The 17,481-nt window shown below is 44.3% G+C and overlaps 1 protein-coding gene across 1 annotated transcript in view; it reads right to left on the bottom strand.

Moving 5' to 3' along the window:
* LOC104953629 (vacuolar protein sorting-associated protein 13D-like) overlaps window positions 1-13,396 on the bottom strand; it is a 13,932-nt gene extending 536 nt beyond the window's left edge. Inside the window, exons 1-6 of the mRNA XM_010780602.1 lie at window positions 13,191-13,396; window positions 5,186-5,290; window positions 3,027-3,176; window positions 2,342-2,491; window positions 2,082-2,178; window positions 1,809-1,986 (exon numbers count right to left, since the gene is read on the bottom strand). Coding sequence (XP_010778904.1) covers window positions 1,809-1,986; window positions 2,082-2,178; window positions 2,342-2,491; window positions 3,027-3,176; window positions 5,186-5,290; window positions 13,191-13,256 — 746 coding nt within the window. The 5' untranslated portion in view covers window positions 13,257-13,396. The remainder of the gene's footprint in view (window positions 1-1,808; window positions 1,987-2,081; window positions 2,179-2,341; window positions 2,492-3,026; window positions 3,177-5,185; window positions 5,291-13,190) is intronic.
* Between the last annotated feature and the right edge of the window lie 4,085 nt (window positions 13,397-17,481).

The raw sequence follows: 17,481 nt of genomic DNA, 5'->3' as shown, positions 1-17,481 counted from the left end.
TGCGATAATAAGATACACCTTTCTTCTTCCCACGCCTATTTGTGGCGACCTGGTGCAACAGCAGTAATCCACGCCATCCTCGACAGTCTGCCCAGTGCCTGCCAATGATTTACTGCCGGCGATTAGCTGCCCAAAATGGCTGGCCCCCTTCGGTTTCTCGTAACGATGACCAGCATATGTGACATCATCGCAGGAGCTCTATAGGCGGATAGCCGATGCATAGGACGCCCCTCGGCCTTAGGGGATTTTTAACGCCTCCTCAGATGAGATACATTTATATTCTGGAGCCGGGGCTGCTTGCGGTATTACATCCACAGAGACCGCTATAGTAAGTGATAGAATTTCAATGACAGTACAAATGATGAATCATACTTAGTATAAATGGGCGGCTGATTTCGCGGACTTTATGACAAATCGCCCTCTGCATCAGGTCTATGCAACATCGTCATTGTATAGTCAGAAAGTATCATATATGAAGGGTAGTACATAGATATAAAGAAAACATTATATATATACATATTTTATGGTACCTGTTCATCTCAAGACTGGTCCTATTTAGAAAAAGATATTTATATTAGGGCCGGGACTTTAACGCGTTAATTAAGATTAATTAATTACACAAAAATTAACGCGTTAAAAATTAACGCATTTTAATCGCACTTATTTTTGCACCGCGGAACGTTTCTCACTGGATGAGTTTCAGGGGTACCGATTATACTGGAGCACCAACTAACGTTCATGACTTCAGACAACAACAAACCACAGTGAACAATAGTCAAACGTGAACGAACAAGCTGATGAGACCGCTTTGGTTGGCCCCGTGGATGGGACATTTTGTTTTAAAAAACGGACGGATGGAAGCATCGATAAGAGCACGGTTGTTTGCAAATTATGCAAAAAGGAATTTGCGTATCACCGCAGCACATCAAGCCTCAAGTATCACCTCAATGCAAAACATATAGCAAGCTAGCGTGGAAGCTAGCGTGGACGTTAGCCCGACTCGGAGTACAAGGACCCACACCCAATTCGCGTTGATCAAACAGTGGCCTATGCAACAGAGAGATTTTATTTTTCATCAGGATATTGGAAGAATAGGAGGGATTGAGGTCAATCACTGGCACTTTTTTATTTTATTTTAAATGGTACAGTACACTTTATGTTGAACTATTTATTATGTTGTTGGTGCAACTGGCACTTTATGTTGAACTGTTTATTGTTTTGGCCAAGGTTATTGAGAGAGTTGGACTGAAATTGATTAGATTTTTTAAATCAACTGTTGGTAAATCAACAAAGTCTGTTATGGCCTCTGAAGCAACAGAGAGATGTTTTCTAATAGTCAGGGTTTCCAATGTTCTGAATGTAGTTGAAAGTATTGTGTTATACTTAAAAAACAAAGTGTTATAGTTTACAGAAGGTCTACCTACCTGAATCTCTGAAATGTACTATATTCCTAAATATGCTATTGCTACACTTTATGGCAAAAATTGCACTTTTCTGTTGGTCTTGGTTAAGTACCACCTTGAAAAAAATAAACAATGTTTTGTTGCTTAAGCTTATGTATTTAGTCATTATTCAATGGTATACTAAAATCCATGTGAAAAAAATTGCTTCTCACTGTTCTCAGGTCAAATATTTATATGTGATTAAAAATGCGATTAATTTCGATTAATTAATTACAAAGCCTCTAATTAATTATATTAATTTTTTTAATCGAGTCCCGGCCCTACTTTTAACATGTTCATTGATATCATGTGTATAAATTCTTCTGCACTCACAATGCATTTTGATCACTAACGTTTCAACAGTACTGTGAGTAGAGATGAGTGTGTTGGGTTACCTTGAGGTCTGGAGGCAGCTTGTGAGAGGTAAACACACTAAGTTTGACCTGGGGGAGGCTGATCTTCAGGTTCTCAAAGTAGTAGCGTTTGGGAGGTCCTGATTCCTCGTTGGGCTTCTCATAGATGTTTTCATCAAATGTTTCCAGCTCTGCATTCATTACAGCAACATAACATAATTACAACAAAATTACTATGTTACTAACAGCATGAAACACATCTTAAGAAGATGAACTAATGACCCACCAGCCTCAGTCCGTCCGTATCCAAAGAAGCTGAGCAGCTTGAGCAGCAGCTTCTCCTCAATGATGACGGTGAAGCGGCGGGCGGTCACCATGAGGTGCTGTGAACACATCACGCTTACATCATCAGTCACCTGATTCTATCTACTGCTCACTGGCACACTACACATGTAAAAAAAAAACAGCGATCACCTGCTGAGGATCTGAAACAAGTCTAACTTCCTGTAGCACACTAACACAGCAGTAAAGGAGTGTGGCCCTCACCTTGAACAGGTACGTGAGCATGAGGCTGCTGGGAACCTTCACAGAGTTGACCTGCAGGGCAGGGCCGCTGTCGCTCACACTGCTGTCACTGCAGCTGGGCGTCACACACAGCATCACAGGCTGTGTGCTGCCCAGCAGCTGGTTGTCCACCTGAAGAGCACAACACACACACAGACTGTTCACACAACACTCACCACAGGCTGACATGCATCTTATGGTTTTTCGCTTAAATAAAGATTCCTCCTGCTGACTTGCATCTGATAGTTGTTGTTTTAAAGAGTTTTGCTGTATCTGAAGTATGGTACAGGAGGAGAAAAGTTACGTACTGTAAGACAGGTACATTCCTCAGACTTTTTCTTTATATAAATGGTTTGGCATTGACAGCAGGAGGTGTATGTCTGTGTTTGGACATATGTTATTTTTTCCATGGTGGAGCATTAGTGAGAGGTTTATGTTTTTGTAGGGATAACATTTGTATATTGTGCTGTTAGATGATGATGGTGATGGTGAACACTTTTTGGTAGTTAATGGTGGTGGAGCTGCTGTTGAACAGAGAGGACTTCTGTTTACATCTGTTTCAGGACTGGCTGCACCTGTAAATGCTTTTGTATGAAATGTTGTTATACAAATAGATTTCAGCATGAACATGTGGATAAATGTCCCAACAGTTGTGGGGCGGGCTCACCTGGATGTTCTGAATGCTGAGCTCCAACACCTCGTTAGCTGCAGTGCGGGTGAAGTGGACATCTATCCCGGACAGCGTGGTGAACACCAGCTCCTCTGGGACCTTGTTGACCAGAGATACCCCTACACCCTCCTCCAGGTTCACCAACACCTGAGAATGGAGAGCAATAAGAGGGCTACCTGATACCTCACACACAGTCTGCGCTGATCATAACAAGATCTACAGGCCCGGACTGGCCATCGGGAGAACCGGGAGGTTTCCCGATGGCCTGGCCCGATTTCTTTTTATGTATTGTGAACGCAACGCTGCACAAATGTGGGTCTGCCTCACACAGGGGGACTGGCTGTCTACATGGCCACTGTCATACAGATCGTACTTCAAAGCCCTCGATTGGTCTCTGTGTGTCATTCAAACTCGGGAGGGAGGGTGTGTGTATGTGTAGCGCGAGCGAGCGAGACAGAGAGAGAGAGCGTGCACCGGTAAGCCTACTTGTATTGTTGTTGTTAGCATCTGGTGCTAGCTAGCTGCTCTAACGGATATAAGGAGCTGTTTCAACAACAAGGTGGAGGGAGAGTCCTCTGCTGTCAGACTGAGAGGCTCTGATAACGTCAGCTCGGGTGAGATAAAGGACTCTGAGTGTTTAGATAGTTAACTTTAGTCCAAGTTATCTCAGTGTGTCCAGTGGCGGTTCTAGACCATTTTTACTGGGGGGGCCAGGCTGGGGCCAGTTATTTCATGAGAGGGGCACAATAAAAAGCGGGTTAAATAGACGAAGACAGTATAAAGTAATTGTGTAAAATAAACATAAAATACAGTAATTGGTGTTTTTTTATTTTATTTAGATTATTTGTTTTAGTAACTTTAAGTGACAATTTACTTTCCCTCACTCTCGTCTCTTCCTCGCGTCTTAGCTCCGCCTCCGTAAGACGCGAGCGAGAGACACGAGGAAGAGACGCGAGGACAGAGGAGTCCTCGGATATTAATTGGGATGTCCTCGTTCACTCCAGCGTCACCATAAACAACGCCCTTTACTTCTGGTGCGCGCAGTGCATCACCTGTCACTGGATTTCCCTCCACATCAATCCCCTCAAACCTGGGATTTAGTTTCTCATTGAAATGATTTCATCTCTTCCATCCATTTATTTTATTATAGTTTTCAACGTATTATTTTCGGTCCTGTATTGGTTTTTCCAGGTATAACATTTAATTTAAGTTATAATTATAATCATAACAATAATAATAATTGATTGTTTCAGATCAACTTTTGAATTGGATGTTGTTATTTAATTTGTCCTACAAAAGAGAGACACAAATCACTAACATATTTTTAAGTTATGCTACCCGTATTTTTATATCCTAAATGTTTGACGTTCTGTGGATTTTACACACAAGTAAGAACTGTAAGTTATTATTTTATAATCAAATTATTATTATTGAATTTGTAAGTATATTTCACATAATTTCATTTTTTTATAGAGTATGATCTCTTCATTCATTTAAGAGATTTATATATTTTACTCTTATTGAAGCACTTTAATGACTCTGATCTTGCTGGCTGTGCAGCTGGGGGCGGAGCTTTGATTCAGAACAGCTACAGTGAGCAGAGGCTGTGCAGCTGGGGGCGGAGCTTTGATTCAGAACAGGTGCAGTGAGCAGAGGCTGTGCAGCTGGGGGCGGAGCTTTGATTCAGAACAGCTACAGTGAGCAGACGGCTGTGCAGCTGGGGGCGGAGCTTCGATTCAGAACAGCTGCAGTGAGCAGAGGCTGTGCAGCTGGGGGCGGAGCTTTGATTCAGAACAGGTGCAGTGAGCAGAGGCTGTGCAGCTGGGGGCGGAGCTTTGATTCAGAACAGCTGCAGTGAGCAGAGGATGTGCAGCTGGGGGCGGAGCTTTGATGCGCGAGTAGTGAAAACACTTCCGCGTAGTATACCCTGGTGTATCCTCACTCTCGTCTCTAGTAGTAAATTTAAAGTATAGGGCTATCACTATGGGCAGCAACGCTGTAAATATTGACAAATAAATCCAGCAAAATGGCACAAAAAAACAAACTGGTAGTGGCCTGGCTGGGTGTATAATTCCCGGCCTGTCCCAGTCCGGCCCTGTCTACACATGATAAGAAATGTGGTGATGATGTCGGGGACAAACAGTGGTCAGCGTTACCTCCAGCTCCTGCTCAGGCTTCTTCTTCTTCACCTCCCCCTTCCCCCGGTCCTGCTCTGTACTGGGGGAGCTGCGGATCATTCTCCTCTGGTTAAAGTCACTGATCTACAAACAGACACACAAACTGAAGTGAAGAGGTCCAAACCACTGGAAATAAAATTTAGATGTTAACAAAGCATCTTTAGCTGAGGAAGATAAAAACTGTGATATATAGAAGCAGGGGTAAGCAATACATTCTTCTACAATCAGTTAACAGCATTACACTAATTAGCGTTCGCTACGTGCTGAATATGACACAGCACTCATTGACAGTAACAAAGAAAACGGATGTTTTAGTGAACTTCATTAGTGAAACCCAGTGACCGGCTAGTATAGTGCAGTGGTTCCCAAAAGTATTCTTCAGGGCCCCCACCCAACACACGTTCTTTAGCTTCCAAACTCCACTGGAATTTATTTTAAACATTCCAATTCAGAAAATTGCAACTTCTTATTTACAAAACAAAATGAATAATAAAGTGACAAATCACCTTCACATTGGAGTTATTAAAAGTCTAACTGTAATACTTAGGGTTGGGATTGTTTGGAATTTTTATTTTTTTTTCTCACTTTCTCACTAAAAACATTACAACAACAGCTGTGCACGTACATAACAACCCAGACAAAATAAACAATGCAATACAGCTATAGATACAAATACAGACACAATGTAAAATAAAATAAGAAAACCATTTGTCAGAACAGTTCCTCTTACTCAATCAGTCATTATTCCTTGTCGCTGGTTTGAATCTTTAACATTGACCATTTCTCCCATTTCTCTTCATATTGTGTTTCTTGCAGTCTCAGTCGATATGTCATTTTTTCCATTAAATGAATTTCCTCCACAATCTTAATCCACTGTTCTACAGTAGGAGGCTCCCCCTTGCACCATTTCCTAGTTATGGCTTTCTTGCCAGCTATCAACAGTATTTTTACAAGATATCTATCTATGTAGTGAACATTTCCCTCTGTAAAATTGCCGAGATAGAGTACCATGTAGTCCAGGCATCCTCAAAGTCCGGACTCCGGTCCGGATCCGGACCGAACCACAACTGTCTCTGGACTCTGAGCAAATTATATTTTTCATATGCAAGACATCGCCACAACGCAACGAGTCAAAATGTTCCGCTATGTCCAACAACAAACAGCGCTCTGCATGTCCGACTGTTCCACTGTATGTGTGTGTCTGTCAACGCATTGGTCCAATCACATTCAGCATCCCGTCAGCGTTTTTTCCCCCACCAACAGTCTGCGAATCAGAGGCACAGTAGGGCGGGTCTTCGCGGAATGCGGGTGGGAAAAATGCGTGTGTTTAAAAAAAAGAAGTCAGAGCGAGAGTTAACAGCTCATCTAGTTGCATCTGTACTNCAGAAAAACGACAAGGCCAGTTGAGAGTGAAAAAGCAAACAAGAGGGTTTTCTTGGAGGAAGATTAAAAGCATGGATGGCTCGTGATAAAACCTTGAACAAGAGGAAGGAAATAAAGGAAAGAATGGAGCCCTTGATTGGTAATCCCCCCATCTTGAGTAACAACTCAGTGATCCCTGCTGCTAGTCTTTATTTCACTGGACGCAGTGCAGTGCTAGTTGTTGTCTCCCTTGTGGTTAGCCTCTCTCACTTTTATAAGTTGTCGTTTATATAAGCCATTACTAGCATGGCTCAGGACATCTTTGAGTCCAGTGAAAAACCCTGCAGATTGATGTGCTCCTGAGGCGGTCCTCACTGTGTCTTCTGCCTCCCAGGGACCGTTTGAAGATGGCTTTCTGATTCCAGGCGATTAACAACGGTGGAGGCAGGCCAATCCAGCTCTGAATCGACCTTTCACAAACTAACAGAAAAAACATGGGGGGCAGCCAGCAACTTCCAGTGTTCCTCTCAAAGTCCGCACCAATGCTAACCTTAACCCGAACATTCCTCCCCAGAGACTGATTTGACGGCCCTCTGCTAGTTTGATGCCTTTCTGCTGCTTAAAGATGCACTTCGCCTGTGCCCACTTATGGATGTCCTCCTCGATTTCTTACTCCCTTTCGAGCCCGCCCCTATTGCTTCAGGGCACATCGGTAAATTGGGTTTTTTGTTCTAAGATCATTCGACTTTTCTTATTTCTTTAGTTTGTGTGAAGTCAGTGGGGAACTTATTCCTGACTCTTATTCCACCATGTCCGTCTAGTATTTCCGTGTTTGTGCCGAAAGGCTCTTCCATAGCGGTTACAGTGTTTGTGTGTGTTGTGTGTCGTGTGTTGTGTGTGTTTTGTGTTCTGTGTGGTGTGCATGGCTGTTTCTGTGTGGGTGTGCATGGTGCTTTCTGCTGTTGGTGGTGCTGCATTGGTGGTTTCTGGCTGTGTGCTGTGTGCATGGTGTTTCTGTGTGGGCCATGGGGTTGTATCTGTGTGTGGTGGGTGTGTGCATTGCGTGCCATTCGTTGAGTGTGTGTGTTGTGTGTGTGTGTGCATGCGTGTTTCTGTGGTTGTGGGTGGCATGGCTTGTTTCTGTGGCTGGTGATGTATCGCTAATGGTGTTTCCTGGTGTGGTGTGCATGGTGTTTTGTGTGTGTGTACTTTGCTGATTTCTGTGCTGGGAGGAGCCCTCCTTGTGGTTGATCCGATGATATGGGGTTTAGCTGTCATTGCCGTGGTGGGGGTGTGCCTTTCCAGTGTTCCCCCCTGATGTGCGGCAGAGAGTTCGTTGCTTGTGTGTGCGCATGGTGTTGGCGGATGTGTAAGTGAGACGATGGTGCTCTTCGCGATGTATGGTCATAGGATGTGAGTCGTTCTGCGCGCGCTCGGTGTGTGTGTGTGTATGGTGGTCTCTTCTTGGACTGGTATGTGTTCAACCGCTCTCTCCATTTTCTCTCTACGCAGGCTAGAGCAGATTCTCGCTGATTAACGAAGCTCGATTGCTGGAAAAAAGACAGTCTCGCATAAGTGAGAGCACAGGTGAGATGGCGCACCAGTATAGGGAAAGGATCCCAAGGGAGAAGAGGACGAACACTCCCGCCGAGACTAGAAAGAGAGCCGCTCCGAGAATGAGGAAGGGCGATTCAGAGGAGAAGCGAGACGACGTACGCACAAACGAGAGAAAACAAAGACCCCCGAAAGAGAGAGCGGACCTTACACGAACTCCATATAAAGGCGTCAATGTAGAGCATAACGCCTACAGAGTGACATAGGCCCTTGGAAGCAGGAAGCAGAGTGCCGTTAGGAAAAAACCGCTCTCCTTGTTAATTCGCTCACAGCTCGGGTAGAAAAGCTAGACCTGACTTCATCAACACGCTTTTCCTGCTGGGGGACGGTCAGCCGCGTCCTGGGTCTCCCTGATTGGAGGGATTTAAAAGGAGCAGTTCATTCTTCTCTGGTCTTCGTAACGGGACGTCTTGGCTTCTCCTCCTCGCTTCCAAGGATCTCTGTGTATCTGTTTATTGTTTGGGTTTTTTGTATGTGTTTATTCTCTTCGCTTCTAGCGTCATGCTAATACAAAGAGCATATTCTCTTGTGTGCTCGGTCAATACCTTCTGCCGTTCTCTCTCTCTTCTTCGTCTGCTCTTCTCGTGAAGCCCTCTCCGTCGTCACCTCCCTCCTTCGAGTCTCGTTGATGTCTCCTTCTCTCCTTTTGTGGAGTTTTCCCCTAATCTGTCTCCTCTCACCGCCTTTCATCATTACAACACTTTTTTACAACATCAGCTTTTAATCACAAAGAAAAGTCGCAGCAAATTAGAGAGGAGGAAAGGAAAACGGAGTGAGAACAACACAGGAGCAAAAAGAAAAAAAGAGCGATGCGGGCTACCCAATTTAAACAACACCACACACACCAAGAAACACACCACAACACCACAAGAAACACGCAAAAAACAACTCATGCACAACCAAAACAAACCAGCAAAACACCTGCACACACACACAAGCAAACACCATGCACAACACACACACCGACAACAGTGAACCACACACATACAGAAAACCCATACACAACACACACACAGAAAAAACGCCATTACACCCACACCAAAACACCATGCACACACAACAGAAAAACACCATGGCAAAAACACACGAAAAAAACACAACACCAAGAAAAGCGGACACCATGCACACACACCAAGAAAAACCTGCACCACACACCAGCACACACACACACAGAAAGCACCATGCACACACACACACACACAAAACCCCATGCAAAACACACACAAGAAAAACGAACATGCACATCACAACACACACAGAAACCAACCATGCACACACAATCAACACAGACAACACCCCATGCCACCAACACACAGAAACACCATGCACACACAAACAAGAAAACAACATGCACACCACCACAGAAACACCATGCAAACACACACAAGAAACCACCATTGCCACATACACAGAAAAAACAGACCATGCACACAAAACACCAAACACAACCACAAGGAAAAACACCATGGCACACAACACAGAAACACCGCATGCGACACACACCAGCACAGGTATTACACACACAAGAAACCCATAGCGCGACGCCACGAGCACAACAGAAACACCATTGCCGACGCACAAACACACAAACACACACACAACACCCCAACAACAACACAACATTACCAACACACAGAAACCCTAAATACGCACCACACCAGAAAAAAAACAAACATTCACACACACACAACCAACACACAACACAACACAGCACGAACCCCATTACACATTACGCAAACACACACAGAAAAACCACCATGGCACACACACAAGCAAACATATACAACACACAGAAACCCCATACACATGACGCAAAAAACACAAAGAAAAAACACCATGGCCACACCACACATTATACACACAAACAACAGAAAACAACCATGCAACTGGTCTTGTTGAAGCAGCGTTTAAAAACTCAGGGTGAGTTGTATGTGTTTTATTTTGTTCTTTCCTCTGCTCCAGTCAAACATGACCTGGTGTGGCTTCCGCCGCCTCCCCAGGTGCTCAACACCTGATTAGTGTATAAGAGGAGGACTGGAGGAGCAGGCAAGCACGCTTTTCTTTGTTATGCTCCACTTCTTCTGGCTCGAGTCTTTTAGTATTGCCAGTACGCTGGTAAGTCTCTTTTTTGAGGTTTCATTCTTTATTTTAAGTTCAGGAGGAGTTCTGGGGTCCTTTCGGCCAGTTTCCTCGCCAGACGGCGTCCCCTGTTTAAGTTAGAGTGCTTTAAGAAGTGTTCAAAAAGAAAATCATGTTGTGGGTTGTGTAAACCGCAGGCAGTCCTCCAAAGTCCGGACTCGCGTCCGGATCCGGACCGACGCCGAAAACCAAACTAGTCTCTGACCTCTGAAAGGCAAATTTATACCTTTTCATTATTGTGTTAATTCTGCGACGAGCCATCTGCCCATGCAAACGGGCAAACGAGTCCTAAAGTTGTTGTCCGCTATTGTCCATCTATTCAAAACAGCGCTCTGGGGCATGTCCGACTGTTCCACTGGGTATGTGTGTGTCTGTCAAAACGCATTGGTCCATTCACATTCAGCATCCCTGAGAGTCAGCCGTCTTTTTCCCCCAGCCAAAAAACAGTCTGCGAAGATCAGAGGCACAGTAGGCGGTCTGTCGCGGTAATAGCTTGGGTGGGAAAAAACCGATGCGTGTCGTTTAAAAAAAAAAAGAAGTTCGAGGCCAGACGAGTTAACAGGCTCCATCTACATAGTTGCAGATCCCCCCTCTCACTTTAGTGTGTTTATGTTAGCCTGTTTCAACCGCTACTGGGGTCGGCCTGGTGGGTCGGCCACAACTGCATAATCCTGAAAAACACAAATAGGCCTTGCCACCCCACTGGCAGCTTTGGCTTTGAAAGAACAGTGTTTCGTCGCGCCCTCACTCGCGCGATCCATTTATGAGAGAACAGGTCTCCTAATGTCCGGAGTGCAACAGTGAATGCAAAGCAACGCAAGGTAGACGGCGTGTGTAGCCCTTGCTTACGCCGTCCCCCCGGATCCTGTGGCTGCCAGACAGCTATTGCGAACAAATCTCATGAGTGGCCGGTCGGAATGTTCATGTGAGACGAAGAGGTATGCGCAAAACACGACGAAGCATCTCGGTTCAATCCTCCACAATCATTCCAACAGTAAACCTTGAAGGAGGATGACATGGTGTATTGTGATTTGTGGTCCGTTACATGATGACATAGAAGAGACTGTCAGTGTGAGCTGCTACTCTGATTGAAATTCAAAACGGCCACTTTTAAAGCTTTGGATCTTCAAATTTTTAACCGTTTGTGAGCCGTTTTGCTGAAACAAAATGGGTAATCGCCGGGCCATTCAGCTGTAATCAGACTTGGACAATGTCAAAAACCTCGGGGATGCTGTCCTGCTCACGGATGAGGGCATACCCCAAAGAACGTGTTTAAACGCATTCGAGTGGACCTTATGTGGTGTACATTTTTTTCTTTGTGTGGGGGTCTGCCCCAAAAAAAAACTGGTTTTAACAAAGAGGCCTGAAGAAAGAGTACAAATTAAGGACACGGTGATGTAAAAAAACTACAAACTTCCCACAGAAAGTAACACTTTGATTGGGAACTTAGGCCCCAGTAGGTAAGACTTTTTCCCATGGATAAGTAACTGGAAGTAATAAAAGGGAATGCAGATTGAACTTAAAGGGTTGATGGGGAGGGGGACCCATTGGCTTTTGGAAGGCAAAACCGCAAAAAGAGGGCACATTAAACAGGGGGTTTCCAAAAGCAAATTCTTCCCTTCTCCAGATTCCCACAAGCCGCAAACAGGAAGACCATGAAAAAATACTGGCTGGGGATGAGTTATCAAGCTTTTGTGATGGGCACCCCCCAAAATGCAAAGCAGTGGCATTTTTTCCCCTTAGTGTGGGATGACGTGGGCCCAACTGGACCACCACTGCGGACCATGCCTCAGTTGCTTCGGGTGTTTGTTGAGTTTTTTATGATGAGGCAAAGGGGGAGTTTGTTGAAGATGTGTTGGGCCTGACGAACCTCAGTGGACACACAAGGGGGCAAGACATTTATAAAGCAATAATGGTAATGCTGAATGAAAGAGGGTGCAGCTGCCTTTATTCATAACTGCAGCTGCACTGCGACCCTGAGGGATCAAGCACAGACACAATAACAATGAAAACTGCTGCATACAGATTATTTTTGTTTTTGCAACCTCGTGTGAATGACCGTAATAAACGGACCTTTGTCTTATTGAAAAGAAAATGTTGGACCTTTAAGATTTGTATTTGAGTACCCCTGATGTAGTCCATAGGAACCTCATATCTCAGTATCTTTTGCAAAACCTTGTGTACCGATTCTCAGAACTTAAGTATGTTTTGGCATTTCCAAAATATGTGTCAATGGTTGGCCTCTGATCCTCCACATTCCCTCCAGCACAGACGATTTGTATTTAAGTATTTACTCTGAATCTTAGGTGTGATAAAAAATCTGTATTCCCTCCATATCCGTGAATTGGTGGATGATCGATGTATCTTCCACATGTTTTGCCAATCATCATCTGAAATGGTTGTGTTCAATTCTGTTTCCCATTTCCCTTTTATGTATTTAGTTGAATGTTTATTTGAGGACAATACTTTGTATAGAGCAGTTATGATTCAGATTTTGGTTTCTTTGTAGAGGTGGTACCAAAAAAAGTACCAATTTCGATTGGCTGGGCGAATTACAAACCACGCCCCGTAAAACTCTGAAAAGGTTTTTGAAGCCGCCATTGTATTTGCTGGCATTAGCATTATTAGCATTAGCATTAGCCCCACGCGCCAACGGAGAGAGAATAACTTATGGCGATTTACTCGGAAGGCTTCAGTAGAAGCCAGTCCCCAACTTAGTGCCGGCACTAAGTACGGCAAAGTACTTGGTGTGAAAGCGGCTATTGGCCCTTAAATAATCAACACAAGAGTGGAGGAAAAAGGTCAGCTAGTTGAATTTATGAATAACTTGTGATTGACCAAGGGATTAGCCAAAATAAAACATCCTGACCTGTAGGACACGTGTTGGTCCATCTGGCAGCACCTGGACTGACAGCACACCAGACCCTGGCCTCATCTTCTGGTTGATGAACTGCTGCTCGGGGCCAGGAGCCTGCAGCCCTGAGTCTGGTCCCAGCACCACCTCTGCTCCATCATACAAACCTGACAGCCCACCCTTCACCTGAAGAACAAATCAAACATCAACTAAAATCACAGACATCATTCTCAGGACTCTGAACCTCCCAGTGCAAAGAGGAGAGCAATTCATAAACTCAGAATGAGTTATTCTGATTTTGAGGGACTCTTCAGTGATTCATGCCTTTACTGGGAACTAAGTACTTATTAAAGCTATCATTGCAGTACAGTGAAGGTGCTTTACAATGAGTTAGAGAAGTAACATACTTCAGGAATTTTCATATGTTCACAACGTAATAAATGTAGCAGTGAGCCCAATCATTTTGTGGGACTGCATTGCTTTGTGGGAAAGTGTGCCCCTGGTGTTTTACCCGTGAATCAAAGAGTGGCTCAGTCTGGAGGGACTTGGCCTTGGAACCCAAGGCTCGCTTGTTCACGTCCCGATCGGACAACAAAAAACGAGCGTGGACTGATAGCTGGAGAGGTGCCAGTTCACCTCCTAAGCAACTGCAAAACCCCAACTGCTACCTGGCGCTGGACCGACTGGCTGCCTCTTCACTCGGTGCTCCTCTCCAGATGCATGTGTGCACCTATATACCTGTGTGTATTTGTAATGTGTGTGTATTAAAAAAAACAGCATGTGTGTATTTGTACTCCGTGTATAAAACAGAGTGGAAAACTGAATTTCACCATAGGGGGTTTAATGAAGTTTAATCTTCAGGGTTCTTACACCTTTTCCAGAGTTAAATTCAAGCACTTTTCAAGCATTTTCAAGGTGCATTTTCAAGCTTTTCAAGCAGCGTACAGCTGTTGTAAATTACATATTTATATGCACATACTTATACTCAAATGATTATTTCCCTACCTCACATTAAATCAGATGTTCTTTATGCTATAAACAACCAAATGTGTGTTTCGTAATAGCATTCTACATGAGGATGAAAAATTAAAGATAAGAAAACAAAGTTTAATATTGTAAAATGAGTGATCCATATCATATATAGTAGACTGGGCATCCCATATAACCTGCCTGAGCCAATATAAAACAATCAGCCAACTAACTTTTCAATAAATTCTTTATTAACATTTTTTTAAATGTTTGAGGTCCTTTTAGGGTGGCAGTAAACATACGGCTCTCCAAGGTTAGGACAAAACCATTGAAACACAAAGCTGATATAAAAAAAAGCGTGTGCAGAGATCCTCTTTCCTTGTAAGAGTTTTGGAGGTTTCCAGGGAATGTTTTTCAGAATATGAAACTTTTATTGCCAAAATCTCTTGATAAATACATGTTTGAAGCTTGTAAAGGGAAGATGACAGCTCTCCCTCGCACTAATGCTTTTACGTAGCGATGCTCCCCCCTCCCTCCCGCTGACATTATGAATGTATGGCGTATAGTAGGGGTTTCACCAACTAATCGACTAGTCGACTACCTTTACCACTAGTCGGCGCTGTAGGCCCTAGTCGACTAGTCGTGAAAAAAATGGAGGTAAACGAGGTGCTGCAAAATGCTACAAAACACGTCCGACATTCTTATGTATGGCAGTACTTCAACGAAGATGTAACCAACTCCACAGTGAAGTGTCAGTTGTGGACAGCTGTACTGAAGTACAATACAAATGCATCTGCTATGCGCAACCATCTAAAGATGAAACACCCGCTGCCGACAGCTAGCACTAGCAGTAATGCTAGCACCAGTGAGCAACGGACCGGCGTCAGCACTGTACAGAGGCAAACGACAGCAAGAAAACACGGGTCAACAGTGATGCGGATGATGAGCTACGGGATTACTGCCAGCGGACACCGCATATCCCCACAATGGATAATCCACTGGAGTGGTGGGCAGAAAACGTGCACCGCTTCCCCCGCTTTCGAGGAGCTACCTGGCTATTCCACCCACAAGCACCCCGAGTGAGAGGGTTTTTTCCCTGGCAGGCAACACTGTCACCCGAAAGCGGTCAAGCCTCCTTCCCTCACATGTCGATGTGTTGGTGTTCAAACCAAAAATATGGAAAGGTGGACGTTATCGTGGAGGACAGCGAATAAAGTGTTGCGCAATGCGCTGTTGCGCACTGGATTTACGTGGCATTTATGTAAACAAGAGTTTTTTGCTGTCGATTTTGGTGAGTCCAGTGTTTGTTATTTACTCAGCCATGTAACACAAATTAAAATGCAGTGTTTAATGTTACTGTATGAGTTCCATTAGAAAATACAGTTGTAAACCTCTCTTTGTGTGTCTTTATTATGACGTAACGACTAGTCGACTAGTCGACGAAGATGGATGTGTCTTTAAAGCAGAGATTGATTGTGGATATCAGAGTTATGGCGCCATTCATCACGGCCGATATTATTCAGACGAGCGGGATTGAACAAGGAGGTGGGACTCCTGAGCCCATGGGTGGGTTCTGATTTGGGGGGGGGGCTTTAATAGATTGTAGATGAGAGTGTGTGTCACTTTGTGTGGAATGAATGCATGTACGCTCATGTGTTTGCTTTATACCTTCATAAGGCGGCGTCACTTGGGAATGTATTCGTGTGTGTGTGTGTGTGTGTGTGTGTGTGTGTGTGTGTGTGTGTGTGTGTGTGTGTGTGTGTGTGTGTGTGTGTTTGGAGCTGTCTGCATTGATCTCCAGTGATGTGATCCTGCTTCAGAGCCCGTTCTCATCGGACTCTGATTTACGGCTTCATTAGGACCCATTCTTTTTGTCTCCTTGCTTTTGCCAGGTCACTCTCCGACACACACTCAGACAACACACACTCTGTGGAGAAACACCCAAAGGACTTTTCATCCCCATACACGTTGTATAGCTTGTTTCTGTTCTGTTTGTCATCTTTATGAATAATCTCTTATTATTATTCATCAAGGCCCAGCACCTCATTGTGTGCCCCGAGAGTTGAAGTGCCATGGCGGTTTTTCCGAGGTGCTTCCCTACCCCCAGGCAGCCCCACTCGGCTGAAAAGAACCCTCATTGTGTGTGTCTTCTTTTATGGCGCTGTCTGAAAGAGAGGGATGCACTCCAGTCTGCATTCAAATGCACGTGGTAAAGCAGCCAGCAGAGCAGGACAAACACCACAGGTTGTAAACGCTTTGAAAAGCAGAGTGTGTAAGAGTGTGTGTGTGAGGATTTGTAAATGTGAATGTGAAGTGAGTGTGTGCTGACTGAATGGTTTTCACTCTCTTTACCTCCACTTTTTCCCTCCCAATACACTCACTTTACTCCCTGTTTTTTTTTCTCTTCCTACCTGTCTTTGCCTGAAATGACTTTCTTCTTCCTCCAAGAAAAGAACCTCAAAGTTTTTTTTTTTCTCGTGTTTTATAAACCCCCACCCACCGTCACCACCGCCATTATCAGGAGTCAAGTCATGCAGAAATGTAAAAAAATAAGAAGGTAATCACACTTTGTGCTGGTGCTTTTGTCGTGAGCCCGTGATGGAAATGGGTCTAAATATGAGATTAGAACCTGCCGCTGACTGATGCTATTAGGCAGATATGCCATAGACTTTACTATCTCCCATGAAGGATTAGCGCAAATTATACTGGGAGACAGGCTTGATTTCTCCTCTGCCTTACTGGATGTGGGCATTTGAGGCACTCTAAGTTGACAGTGTCTGTCTCCGCTTAGTTCTCAGAGACAGGTTGTGTGACAGCTGATGCCAGGCGAGGGCTTAAAAAGTGTGCGTGTGTGGGTGTCTGTTTGTGTGTTGGACACCGTTTTGGTCTGTGTGTGCGAGCGCAAGTTTGTCGCCGTGTGTGTGAGTAGGAGAGTTATAAACTGACAGGCGAGTGTGTTTGAATGTGATTGCACGTCAATGACGGTTTTTTTTCCTTCAGAAAACAGGTTCTCTTTGAGTAGGGTGACAATTGGGAAAGGCTAATTTTAAGCTCGGTGGCTTCCTCTTTAATTCTACACACTCTTATCTGGCTTTAGTTGAAATAATTAAACTGTCTGTATGACTGTCCAGGTGAAGCTGTTTATCCAGCTGTGAATAAGAAAGGAAAGCTGGGCAGGCGTCTGACCATGTGCCAGCTGTTTGAATCCATTTGGAGGAAATTCTGATAAAAACGAAACCGATATAAAAGCACACCTGAATTTCTGGTTGTTTTGGAACCCTAATTTTGAAACAGAAAGGTCCGTTATTGCATCCATAATGCATAGTCATCTCAAATT

The sequence above is a fragment of the Notothenia coriiceps genome, unplaced genomic scaffold (assembly GCF_000735185.1).
Source record: "Notothenia coriiceps isolate Sejong01 unplaced genomic scaffold, NC01 NC01_scaffold00022019, whole genome shotgun sequence".
NCBI lineage: Eukaryota > Metazoa > Chordata > Actinopteri > Perciformes > Nototheniidae > Notothenia > Notothenia coriiceps.
Note: the sequence above shows the minus strand (reverse complement) of the source record. Positions and strands in the feature narration are given on the sequence as shown.